This window comes from Myxocyprinus asiaticus, chromosome 24, assembly GCF_019703515.2.
Source record: "Myxocyprinus asiaticus isolate MX2 ecotype Aquarium Trade chromosome 24, UBuf_Myxa_2, whole genome shotgun sequence".
NCBI classification, from domain to species: Eukaryota; Metazoa; Chordata; class Actinopteri; order Cypriniformes; family Catostomidae; genus Myxocyprinus; species Myxocyprinus asiaticus.
Genome location: NC_059367.1, coordinates 5,656,728 through 5,669,879, shown reverse-complemented (window position 1 = coordinate 5,669,879; position 13,152 = coordinate 5,656,728). Strand labels below are relative to the sequence as shown.

General features: G+C 39.5%; 2 protein-coding genes across 2 annotated transcripts; one reads left to right on the top strand and one right to left on the bottom strand.

Moving 5' to 3' along the window:
- Positions 1-618: 618 nt before the first annotated feature.
- On the top strand, positions 619-4,754 carry LOC127414624 (neurofilament light polypeptide-like). Its single transcript, XM_051652799.1, has 4 exons — positions 619-1,800; positions 1,891-2,015; positions 3,025-3,347; positions 3,504-4,754. Exons 1-4 carry the CDS (start codon positions 775-777, stop codon positions 3,725-3,727), a joined length of 1,698 nt encoding a protein of 565 aa, XP_051508759.1. The 5' UTR covers positions 619-774; the 3' UTR covers positions 3,728-4,754.
- Positions 4,755-8,002: 3,248 nt separating this feature from the next.
- LOC127414623 (neurofilament medium polypeptide-like) lies at positions 8,003-11,108 on the bottom strand. The gene is made up of 3 exons (XM_051652797.1): positions 10,078-11,108; positions 9,343-9,467; positions 8,003-9,237 (listed from the first exon to the last, which is right to left on the bottom strand). Exons 1-3 carry the CDS (start codon positions 11,092-11,094, stop codon positions 8,229-8,231), a joined length of 2,151 nt encoding a protein of 716 aa, XP_051508757.1. The 5' UTR covers positions 11,095-11,108; the 3' UTR covers positions 8,003-8,228.
- Positions 11,109-13,152: the final 2,044 nt, after the last annotated feature.

The window sequence follows — 13,152 nt, the reverse complement described above, 5'->3', positions numbered from 1 at the left end:
CAGATTTACTGTATGACAGACCTATAGTTTAATATTCTTAAATTACTCTGCATGGGTAATAATACGGGTTATTACTCTAAAGGGATAAGAATGTGGCTTATTTAACAATACCTTTTATTACCACTAGAGAGAAGCATTTACTTCTGTTTTTGTCCAGTATTTGTTAGATTTGCCATCAGGGCAGTGACTGGGTTCATTATAAAAATACATAGCTCTACAGGCTATTGCAAAGATTTTCCAGGACCATTTTAAGATAAGTAATATATAGGCTCAGTATCATTTATCCTTTGACTTTTGCATGTTATCTGAGACTGTTCACTCTAAGAGACAACAGAGTGCTCTGATGTTAAAAGCTAAAGACAACTGCTATTTAGAAAAAGATTCAGTTGATTACAAAAATGTTTTAACGGCTCCCCTGTTAGACATGTAAGAAAAAAAAAAAAAAAAAAAAGAACCCATGCGTGATCAGTAATGTTTTTTTCATCACAAGCTCTTAAAATCTCTGTCCTCACTGCCCTTTTTCTTTGCTCTCCTCTTTAACTCGCATCATGTTGCCAATCCATTTCTTTTATTCCCCCTCCACCACACCCAAGAGCCCATCCCAGCCTGGACGGGAATGTAATCGATTTTTGCTGTCAGAAAAAAGCCCTGCGTCAGAGTCTTGCCTGCTGCTATAAAAAGCCCTGCCAGTGCTGCTACATCCTCGCAGAACACCCTTCACAGCAGCATCAGCACTGTGGCATCCTTCTCTGCTCTCTTCTCTCCTCATCGACCATGAGCTCCATCAGTTACAACCCCTATTTCCCATCTGTGCAGCGCAGACGGGTGGCAGTGCGCAGTGGGACTAGTTTTGGGGGAGGAAGCAGTCGCTCCCGTCCCGTCTACACGACTTATGCATCCCCATCCCGCTCCTCGGCTCTCTCCTCCACTGCAGCTCTGCAGCGTTCTGCTGCCTCAGCAGACCTGGAATTGAGCCAGGCATCTCAGCTGAGCTCGGAGTTTAAGACTGTGCGGACTCAGGAGAGGGCCCAGCTTCAGGACCTCAATGATCGCTTTGTGAGCTTCATTGAGCGTGTGCACGGTCTCGAGCTCCAGAACCGGGCCCTGGAGGGTGAGCTGCTCCTGTTGCGTCAAAGGCACTGTGAGCCCACCAATCTGAGGGCGCTATATGAGCAGGAGGTGAGGGAACTCAGCGCAGCAGTTGACGAGGCACGTTGGCAGCGCCAAGCTGCTCAAGACAGGCGGGACCATCTCGAAGATGCACTCAAAGAGTTGCAGAGTCACTATGAAGACGAAGTTCTAGCCCGTGAGGAGGCAGAAGGCCGGTTGGTGGATGCCAGGAAGGGAGCGGATGAGGCAGCGCTTGCCCGCTCTGAGCTCGAGAAAAGGGCAGACACTCTGTTAGATGAGCTGGCCTTCTTGAAGAGGCTCCATGAAGGTGAGATTGCCGAGCTGCAAGCTCAGGTGCAGTACAGCGCCCAGGTGTCGGTGGAGATGGAGGTGGCCAAACCGGATCTTTCTGTGGCTCTCAGAGACATCCGAGCCCAGTATGAGCGCCTGGCCCAGCAGAACATCCAAGCGGCCGAGGAATGGTTCCTTGGGAAAGTTAACACCATGACAAAAGACACGGCTAAACATACCGAGAACATCCGCACCGCAAAGGATGAGGCTGGAGAGTATCGTCACCTACTAAAAACCCGAGACCTGGAGATTGAGGCCTGCCAGGGCCAGAATCAAGCTCTGGAGAGACAGCTGCAAGAGGTGGAGGAGAAACAGAGTGCAGAGATCGCCGCCCTACAGGTCAGATTGTTAACTATACATCCTCTATAAAAGTCCATTTGCAGTATTGCATTCGTATAGTTGCCTCTTAATAATTTTCTGTTTGGGCAGGATACCATCGGTGACCTGGAGAATGAGCTAAGGTCCATGAAGAATGAAATGGCTCATTACCTCAAAGAATATCAAGACCTCCTCAATGTGAAAATGGCCTTGGAGATTGAGATTGCTGCTTACAGGTTTGTGATGTCAATCATTTTAGAGAAGAAAGATTGTGCTTCATTTCAATAGTATTCATTCAAAAATTAAATTGAATGGGGTGGGTCAAAGTGGGTCTCTCAAAACAAGCACAGGAATTTTTATAGCACCAAAGAGACAGTGTTTACAGTTTTCGAGAAAATTAACCTATATATAACCTATATAGTTGTCTCTGCATATTAAGTTGTGATAGAAGCAAGGAGGTATTGCTGCAGGCCGGAGACCTTCAAATGAGGTGTAATCTCCAAAAGAGGGCGGGGTTACTCCAGAAGGGGGCGCAGTTACTCCAAAAGGGGGTTGCGCCAACTTCGGTTAATGTAAGGGAAAGGGTTAGGTTAGGGGCTGCCTATATCTTTGCTGGTGGTTTGGGGGCTCCTGTCACTTTTTGGAGCTATGCATGCAGCTATATCTTTCTCAACAGAAGAAAGTGTTTTAACACTGAAAAAGTTACATACTTCAGCTTTAACAAATTGAAACTTGCAGTGCAAAAATATTTTAGTAAACTAAAATATAAATAAAAACAACACTGAAACTATAAATGTGCACTAAAATACGAACTCAATATAATTACAGAAATAATGGTTTAAGTTTTTGTATTTGCAGTGTTAGATGGTCTCACCTCCCAAACCTGACAAAAGACTGTTGGTGATTCTGGCAAATGGGACCACCCAATTAGAATTAAGCTAACTGCCTGACTGACTTAAGCCATTGGCTGGTACAATGTTTCTGTGTTGGGCTGTATTGGCTGCTCAAAATAACAGAGGAATGTTATAATAATGCCTCAAAGCCGCAGTGTTACACTTTTAGATGAAATCAACCTACAAATAATTTACTTAAAGCTTACTCTAAGATGGGATACGAGAATGAATTTTATAATCAAACAAATTACACACATAAGCTTTAACTAAAACAAGACTGAAATTCAGAATCAAATTTCAAAATATAAACTCAGAACCTTGATATACACCTGTTGTCATTCCTCCCCTACAGGAAGCTTCTAGAAGGAGAAGAAACCCGCTTCAACGTAGGGGGTATTGGTGGCATGTCAAGTGTGTTTTCTCCCTCCATCGCCGCCACTCCTTCTTTCGGCCGTCCTGTGTTCTCTGTGCAGGCCAGCCGGACATCTGGTGCCCCCTATCTTTTGGGGACCAGACTGATGAGCTACTCTGCCATGACAAATGAGATTGTAGAAGCCAGCCAGGCACAAGAGGCAGGAGCGAGTCCAGAGAAAGAAGAGGAGGAGGAAGAGGGTGAGAAGGAGGAGGAGGAAGAGGTAGAAGAAAAAGGTGAAGAGGAAGGAGAAAAAGAGGAGGGTAAGGATAATTTATTTGAGGCTCACGGCACGTAGAAAGAGTGATTTTGAAAATCTGTCAAGTATTTTAATTGAAAGTGTTTCCTTTATCGACATTCTACAGTTGGGTGACTAGACATTCCAATAAAATTGCACTCTGTTGTTTTCTCTTTTACAGGTGAAGAAGGAGAAGAAGAGGGAGGAGAGGAGGAAGGAGAACAGGATAAGGAAGAAGGAAAAGAGGAGGAGGAAGAATTAGGAGATGGTGAAGAGGGTGATAAAGAAGAAGAAGAGGATGCAGAAGAGGCAGAGAAGGATGACAATGGAAAAGGAAAAGAGGAGAAAAAGAAAGGAGATGAAAAAGAGAGCAAAGCCGAGAAAAGCAAGCCAAAAGAAAAGTAATCAGATGCAGCCAAAATCCCTGGTGCTAGCTAGAGGTGATCAAACCTCGTACATACAGTATACAGTATACTACACATGCAGACATCACAGCAAGTCCTTTAACGCTGAAACCCATAGTATGCATGGACACATGCCTTTTATATGCGCTTGGCAGGAAGATGTGATTGCAGGTCACTTATGTTGGTTGGTTGGTTTGTTTGTTTATCTAGTTAGTAAGATGCCAAAAAATGTGTTTAATTATTTTAGCATTGTGTTAGTATGCCAACAGCATTTATCAGTTGGAAACTATGAACTGCCTTCAGTAAGTGTGCTTAGTATTCAAAATGCCTTAGACCAGACCCTCAAAGACAGGCTTGTTGCCAACCAATAAAAACTTGTCAACACTCATTATCCTGGTGTGATACTCAATGTCTTATGTTTTTATGTGTAGAATGGAATATTGCTTACTGCAAATTACACTGTGTGCTGCCTACTATTTTTTAAAAGTAGTATGTAAAACAGTTGCTAGCTGCAACATTTGCTAAAATGTTAGAATGTGGAATAGCATGCTAACTTACTGAACTTACTATTTCTGCAGTATATAGTATGAATATTGGGCACAATATGCTAATTTTCACATGCAGTACAACCAGAGCACACTGCATCAGATGCTGTATCCTTGACTCAATTTTGCATTTCAAGTGTGACGAATGAACCAGAAGTTATATCTGCCCAATTTATAACATGTATTTTGATGTTTTACACAAAATTGATTTAAAAATGCAAAATAACACCTTTTTAATTCCCAACATGATAACTGGACACCACTCACATGAAACATAATGAGGTCATGTGACAACAATGCAGCATTCTACTATTAAAAACCTTTGATTTAAAAAATAGTATGCTTTGAGTATTGCTCAGTATTTAGTTCCAAACATTTTCTGAGTTCAAATTTGACTATTTCTGCTGTATATGTCAGAAATAGTAAGAGCAGTATAGTAGTATGCCATTCTGAATCCAGCCATAGTCATTACTGGAAAATAAATGTTTCAAACAGTAGTTTGCTTAAAGGTGTAGTTCATCCAAAAATGAAAATTCTCTCATTTACTCACCCTCATGCCATCCCAGATGTGTATGACTTTCTTTCTTCTGCAGGACACAAACAAAGATTTTTAGAAGAATATCTCAGCTTTGTAGGTGCTTTCAATGCAAGTTAATGGTGGCCAGAACTTTGAAGCTCCAAAAATCACATAAATGCAGCATAAAAGTAATCTATACAATATTTAATATATATCTTCAAAAGCGATGCAATAGATTTGAGTGAGAAACAGATCAATATTTCAATCCTTTTTTTTTTTTACTATAAATCTCTTTTACATACAAGTGAATGTGGAGATTTATAGTAAAAAAGGATTTCAATATTGCTCTGTTTCTCAACAAACAGTTGCTTGGTTGGTGCATGAATATATGGCATCTTTGCTCATAGGCAGTAGCGGTTCTAGCTTGTATGGCGCCCTGGGTGAAACCCGTTTCAACATGCCCCCAATGTTGTTGACCGGGGGGTGGGGGTGGGGGGAGGGTGGGGGGGTGATTGTATGGAGCCTTAGGCGAAACCCGCTTCAACACGCCACCAAAGTTGTTGGGGGGGGGGGGGGGCTGTGTGGGTGCCTCGTGCTGGCCCCCCACAAGATTTAGTCAGTTTCACCCTTCTAAGAGTCCCCTAAATAATCAGGCACTAGTACAACATCTACTATACTGAAGTGAAATTTTTTCAAAAAAACATTTTTTTTTACTTAATCAGAATATATGGCTATTAATGGAGAAAGATGCTACAACTAGATGGTGTAGTAATGGCATTTAGCAGCAGGGGCTAACTGGGCCATGCTAACCAGCCAAACCTTGTTAAACGATTACCTACTAAGCTAAATGACTGCCTAATTATTAAATTATGCTAATTATTCCATTGCACTGTTGCAGTCTTCCCAGAATTTCTCCTAAACAAGATGCAGCTAACATGAGTGATGCTCAGCACAAATCTGCATTGATTTGTCATTTGAGATCTTGAATAGCCGAATTGGTGTTTTCAGGGATGAACATCTAATTACCGTCTCCACTGCAACATCCTTTTGCACAAATGCAGTTATGTCATGAGCCAGAGGTTCTTGCTCAAGCTCTAATCAGCCGAGTGCAGCACATGTTCTCCATTATCCTGACTGAGAGCTACACACTGCCGTCTAGACATGCTAACAGGCAGTCATGTCTGAAATAAATGTGATTAATGTGCACCGAGGGATGAAACAGTTGTTTCTTTATCTATGTCACTTTTATAACCCATTTGTCATTCTTTGCATTTGGCCAGGTGAAAGAAAGGCAAGTGTCCTTGCTCAAAGGGGCGGAGTTAGCAGGCGTGATGCTAGCATGACAAAATAATTGTCATAATGGCAAATTTGGCAACTACCAATCCTTCTGTAAAGACTAGCACCTTATGAATGTGAGTTGTATGTTTTACCATCACCCCACGTTGTTTGAATATGTAATTTTTTTTAGATATAAAGGTTGGCTAATGCACTAAAACTAGCGACAACTTATTGTATGCGTTTGAAACGTTACTTTCTTCAACTAAAAAATGGCAAATGCTTTCATGTAGCTAAAAACAAGATTAGTGTTACATTTGATATGATACTATCTTGATATATGTCACTGCGCACTACCTTTAGAGGTCAGCTTTTAAGGCCAAAACATACCCAAGTATGTACACGCAGACAAAAGCTCGATTTCGTGCCTTGTTGCGTTCCAAAATCTGTCAGAATGCAATTCATAACACAACACAAGTGTGTTTAATTCTTAACTTTGCCACAAGGGGCGCTATAGTGGATATTAATGTGAACAGTTAAATAAAATATTACTGAGCAAGTAAGTTTAAGTCAATATAGGCTATTTATAGCAACTTACCTGAATAATAGCAAATCCAGTTTAATGGAATAGACTTTCGAAGGTAACTCTATCGCCCATTTAAGTACTGAGTACTGTTACCACCACAGTAACGCAAGAAGGCATGTTCAATGTTCATCCGGGTAATGGGTTGGCCAAGTGCTCGAATCTGTGTACGTGTACTTGTGTAAAGTATATTTCTTACCCTCAGTTTACATGTCAGGGACTAAGTCTCATAGCGAAAGAATGGCACTTTATGAATTCGCAAATAACGTTTTAATAAAATTAGTGGCCTTAAAAAATTTTGTTTTGTAAAAGCATGAGTCTCAAGGACATGCTATATATACTCTGCTGCTAATATACCATACTCAGTGTTGTATAAAGTACCAAATTGTCATACTTAAGTAAAAGTAAAGATACCTTTATGAAAACTGACTAAAAATTAAAGTAGCTAATGAGAAAAATACTGAAGTAAAAGTATTAAAATAACAGATATTTAGTGTACTTAAGTATCAAAAGTACAAGTAAATGGCATAAATAATGTCACAGCTGGTCATTGTTGATTCATAAACATGGTATCTTGGGTAAATGTAAATGGTAACCACATTTTATTCACTTACGAACTGTTAAATATTACACGTATGAACAGTTCTCCAGGAAAGGCAGGAGACTTGAAGAAATGTTAAGGCACGTAACTTAATAATTCACAAAGTTATTAATGTTTAAACCCAAAAAATCATCAAATTAATTTCTAGTCAAAAAAAAAAACTGATTCAAACTTACAAGAATGGCACATGCTGTTCGGGGTTTTGAGAATTTAGGCTCAGATTCGTGAATCGATTCTCAAAATGAATGGTTCAGAATGATATTGCAGAATATCCCAGGATAAGTAAAAAAAAAGACAAACTGTACATATATTTTTTTTTTACTATTTGTTCCTTTAAATATTTGCTGTAAATATATATCTTAGACACAAGCTAAAGCAATGCATAATGTATGTACAGTAGCATAAAATTAAAACATCTACAAACACAGAAGCAACTCTGTCAGGACTTTAAGAATGTTTTTATTGATTGAGGTGATATTGATATTGCAAATTGAAAGAGCAGCACCTTTAGTGTTCACAGTATCATTGTTCTTGTGTTTTACGTTAACAAACCGAACATTAACAAACCGACTCTTATCATTGATTTAGTGCATTATGTCTTAAGGCAAGAAGTATACTAGAAAGATATTATTCTGCTTGAAATGCGCTTGCAAATGTCGATGTTGTAGTAGCACCATTATTGCTGGACAACTGCTGAAGAATTTCAAATCACTGTAAAATCTTTCATTAACAGACTACACATCAATCAAGCAGCATAATGTACTTGCATTTTAATTCAAACGCACTATAATTTCTGACAAAACAGCTCAGCATGGCTCAGCACGTCCTCCCAGACATGCAAGTCAATCGTACAACACGCATGCATTTATTTTTGTAGCTGCATCAAACGGCGTTCAAGTTGGTTTTCACATTTTGCATCAAATAGAATAATTTCTAACAATTGGATAGAACTAGTTTCCTTCTGTTGAGGTAATTTAAGGATCAGTCTTTCCCTTTGATGTCCTCCTTTGCTTGTGGGGTCACTTTCTCCACCTTTTTGGTAACTTTCTTTTTCTCCTGTGGCTTTTCCTCTGCTTTTTTCTCTTTCTCCGTGTCTGGTTTGGTTGTTTCCTTGTCTCCATTGGTAATGGTCTCCACTGTACTGATTTGAACCTCTTCTTTTGGGCTGGCTTTGTCTTTGGCAGAGCTTGTCTGGTCACCATTGGTAACAACCTCTTCTTTTCCCTTTTCCTGCTTCTCATCTGCTGGGCTTTTTGGTTCCTGCTTCTCTCCACTCACTTCTTTGTCACTTTTTTCTGATTCAGCTTTTGTTTCTTCTCCAGAGTCGTCTTTCTTCTGTTCGTCTCCTTCAGATTTTGTTTCCTCTTCCTCATTGTCTTTTTCTTCGGCTTCTTCCTTTTCCTCATCATCTTTGGCTTGTTCTTTACCCTCTGCCTCTCCTTCTTTATCCCCCTCTTCTTCTTCTTTTCCTCCATCGTCTTTGTCACTGCTTTCTTTCTCTTCCTTATCTGATGTTGGCGATTTGTCGCCACACAGCTCGGTCTCTGCAATCACTTCAACTTCCTGTCCTTCTTCCTCTTCCCCCTCCTCTGTTTCCTCTTCCCCTCCTTCCTCTTCCTCCTCATCTGCTGCACCCTCTACCTCCTCAGCAGCATCTTCCTCTTCTGCTGTTTCTTCCTCATCCCCACCTTTCTCTTCCTCTTCACACTCAGGAGTGCTAGAACTCACTTTGGCTTGACTGGCGACAACGATCTCCTCTTTCTCCCCCTCTTTCTCTTCCTCCTTTTCCTCACCAGCTTCTTTTGCCACCTCTCTTGCGACTTCTGCAAGGTCATCATCGATGTCACTCTCTCCTTTGGTCTCCTCAATGATCTCCTCCACTATTTTATGCTTGACTTTAGAGGTTTTGTGCTGGCTGTACACGAAGGAAGCACTAGAAATACTTCCAGAAGTGCTGCGGAAGCGCGTCTCCTCGCCTTCCAGCAGTTTCCTACATTTGAAAGAGGAAATAATGGATGTGTCATAAATCAAACAAATTACATTCCAAAGAACAGTGAAAGGCATTAAAAATGATCATTTTTGTATGCAACAGTACCTATAAGCTGCTATTTCAGCATCCAGTGCCATCTTGACGTTGAGCAGGTCTTGATATTCCCGGAGATGACGAGCCATTTCCCATTTTGTTCCCTTCAAGTCATTTTCCAGTTGGAGGATCATCTCCTGATAAAGAATTAATTTACAATACCATCAATTTCCACTTAAAAATTACAATCCAACTTCAAACATAACAATTATACAATAAGGAAATACTTTACACTTAATAAGTATTGCGTAAAATTGTAAATGTAAAATGTATTTAAAATGTAAATGTAAAAACGTAAAAAATGTTCACATAGGACCCAATCTAGTACCCTAGATTGACCTTTACGCAACCAAATATCATTTTGTAGCAGATTTGGCATAGATAAACTAACTCAACAAACTGAAAAAAGAAAATTCTGCAGCACCAGTAGCCTACAACATAAAAGTTCAGACTGCACCATAGCGCAAAATTACGCAGGTAGTGCGTCAACCATTTGTAAAATAAAGATTGTGTTTTAAAACCGAGTGAGCAGCATTTTTGCCACAAGGTTCTGAAACACAGCCAACATGCGCATTTCTTACCATCTAAGACACCAATATTATACAAATGATAATACAAAATATTTTTAAAATATGAACACATTTATATCGTTTATATATAAATATTATTGTTGCATTTTCACTTATTAATTACATTTATTAACAATTTTACTTTGCACACTTCCGAATCAAATTTCCATAAACAAACCTGATAACTTGCAACGTCGGTGTTGTGGCGGTCCTCGATATCATCCAGTTGCCTCTCCAGAGAATCTTTGGTGCCACGAAGCGCTTCCAGTTCAATGTTCTTGGCTTGAATCTGACGGCGGTAATCTGCGACCTCATCCCGTACGGACTTTATAGCATCCTTGTTCTGTTCTGCGGCGTCCGACAGCATGGCGTAGCGGCACTTGAACACCTCCTCCGCCTGCTGCAGGTTCTTGGAGGAAAACCCGTCCAGCTGCGCGCGGATCTCCCGGAGAGCAGAGGTGATATCGGTCTTCTGGAGATCCCTCATCTCCACCACCGGCACCTGCGCGGCTTGAAGCTGAGCCAGAAGCTCGTTGATCTCCTCCTCATGGTTCTGGCGCAAGAAGTCCATCTCGTCCACAAGAGCCTGGACTTTCCTCTCCAACTCCAGTTTCATCAGAACCGAGTCGTCCTTGTCTTTCTTCATGCTTCGAACGGCGGCTTCCATGTGCTCCCTGAGCCGGGCTTCATCTTCGAATCGCTCTCGGAGTCGCTGGAGATCCTCGTCAATGTGGTCGGTGTCCAGCATGATTTGCGCTCTCTCTTTGTGTAGTTGCTCCAGGGCGCTGCGCAGGTCTTGGAGCTCTCGGTCGTACGCATCGCTCTGCAAGGACTGGGACACCTTCTGTTGCTTCAGCGCCTGGATTTCGGCTTCCAGCTGCTTGTTTTGCCCCTCTAAGAAGCGCACTTTGTCGATGTAACTCGCGAAGCGGTCGTTTAACCCTTGGAGTTGCTCCTTTTCGTTACTGCGCACCGGGTCTCCATTCAGCGCCGCGCTCAGCTCGAAACCCTCAGGAGGCGCGAGCAGCGCGGGGTTGTATGACCTGGCAACGGGGACATTTGTGGCTCTTTTGAATGAGAGGGAAGAACCAGGACTGCTTTTAGTCCAGGAGTGCGAGCGCATTGCGGAAGATGGAGGACGGATAGTCCGATTCTCCAGAGCCCTTCTGCGCGAAGAGGTCATTCTCATGTCCATGGTGAAAGGTGCTTGTGAGTTGGTGGTGTAGTGAAGGCATAGCTGCTTACTGTCCCGTTGTATTTATATGCAGGATTACTTTGTCAACGAGGCAAGAGCACCCCTCCCCTTTTAAAATCGATGACGTGAGGAACTCGGGTCGTTGTTGGGATGTTCAGCAGTTCTCCTCAATGCCTCACAATGGTCGAAGTCTTTTAAAATTAAATGTAAGGTCCTTGGAAAAGTTCAATATAAACATCTTATTTTGCATGCAGTTTATAGCACTTGCAATTTAAATGCAACTTTTCACAGGCTGTACAATATACATTACAACAAATTACAAATAATAAATGCAATATATTTGGATAATTAACAAAGAATATAAACACAAACTTTTTTCAACTTTTAAATCTTAGATTCAAATTTACATAGTCAGTGTATGCTGCAAGGAATATTTTTTTCACCATTTGTAATCAACTTTTAACTTTTTGTTCACTTAAATTGTCTTGCAGTGTGGCAAAAGATTTTTTACAAATATTAAATTTAGTCCTCCAATTAATATTAACACAAAAAACTATACATGTATTATAAACAGTGTTTAATCTATTATTTAATTTAATTATTTATTATATTTAATTAAATATACTTATTTTAAATCTAGTATGTAATTTAATATGTATTTATTAATTACATGTATGTTTAATCGGTAACACTTTACAATAAGGTTCAATTTGTTAACATTAGTTAACAACATTAGTTAACATGTACTAACAATGAACAATACTTATTAAGCATTTATTAATCTTGGTTAATGTTAATTTCAACATTTAATAATTCATTTTTAAAATCAAAAGTTGTATTAGTTAATATTAGTTAATACACTATGAACTAACATGAACTAACAGTGAACAATTGTATTTTTTTAACTAACATTAACAACGATTAATAAACGATGTAACAAATATATTATTAATTGTTTGTTCATGATACCAAATGCATTTACTAATGTTAACAAATGGAACCTTATTGTAAAGTGTTACAGTTTAATATTTAATATTTATACATCATTATTGTCATCATCATCATTGGCCTATTATTGGATTAACCATTCATTTATTAATTCATAATCATGTACTAATAATTTTATTGGGGTTTTAGCTATTTTCTACACTTCTTTGTGAATTTAGACTTTCCAAGAATATGCAGTTACACCCTTAGTCAAATGTATGTAATAATTAGTATCAAGCTGAAAAAAGTGAGCTTGCTGATGACATAACACAATTTAGTAATAATAGTTTGCTAACCTATGTAAATGTTTTCTTTCTTTTTTTTTCTTTTTTTTTTGAACATTGACCTTTTAATTGAGTTCTTTCTACAATGAATTGCTTGTGAACTAGATATGAAAGATCTTATTTAACTAGAGACTGACACTCGTCTATTCATTGATATGCCAAGAAGAACAAGACAGTTACCAGCTGCAGTTGATGCATTGGAGATTATGCCCCTTTTGTCAGGATGGCTCAATAATGCTGCAAAATATCAAGATTAAAAATCCAGTAAATTTTCAGAATACTCTGTGAGATCATATAGGATTTATTTTAATTTACAACATGACAAAAGACAAAGAGTCTTGTTTTTAAAAGCATTAATAAGAATAATTCAATCTGTTTCTTTTCTCCATGGAATACAAAAGACATTCTGTTAGCCAAGTATGTTTTTGTATACAATTAAAGTGAATGGTGACTGCAGGTTGTCATTCTGCCAAACATCTCCTTTTGTGTTCCACTGAAGAAAAAAGTCATATGGGTTTGGAACAACATGACACAATGAAACAATTTGGGTTGTCTGCAATTCTCTTGATATGATGCTATGATATTGATATGATACCAATCCAATGAGACTGCAGTTTAATAATTTAACTAGATAATGGCAATGGCACGTAAAGACCAACAGAAATATAATGGCCATGTTGGGAAATACTCTGAGATGTCAAATGTTAAGAAAGGCTCTTACATGAGGACAAAATCAATGGAAAATAAAAATGAAAAACCTAGAGAGGAAACACCTGTGATGCTCTTA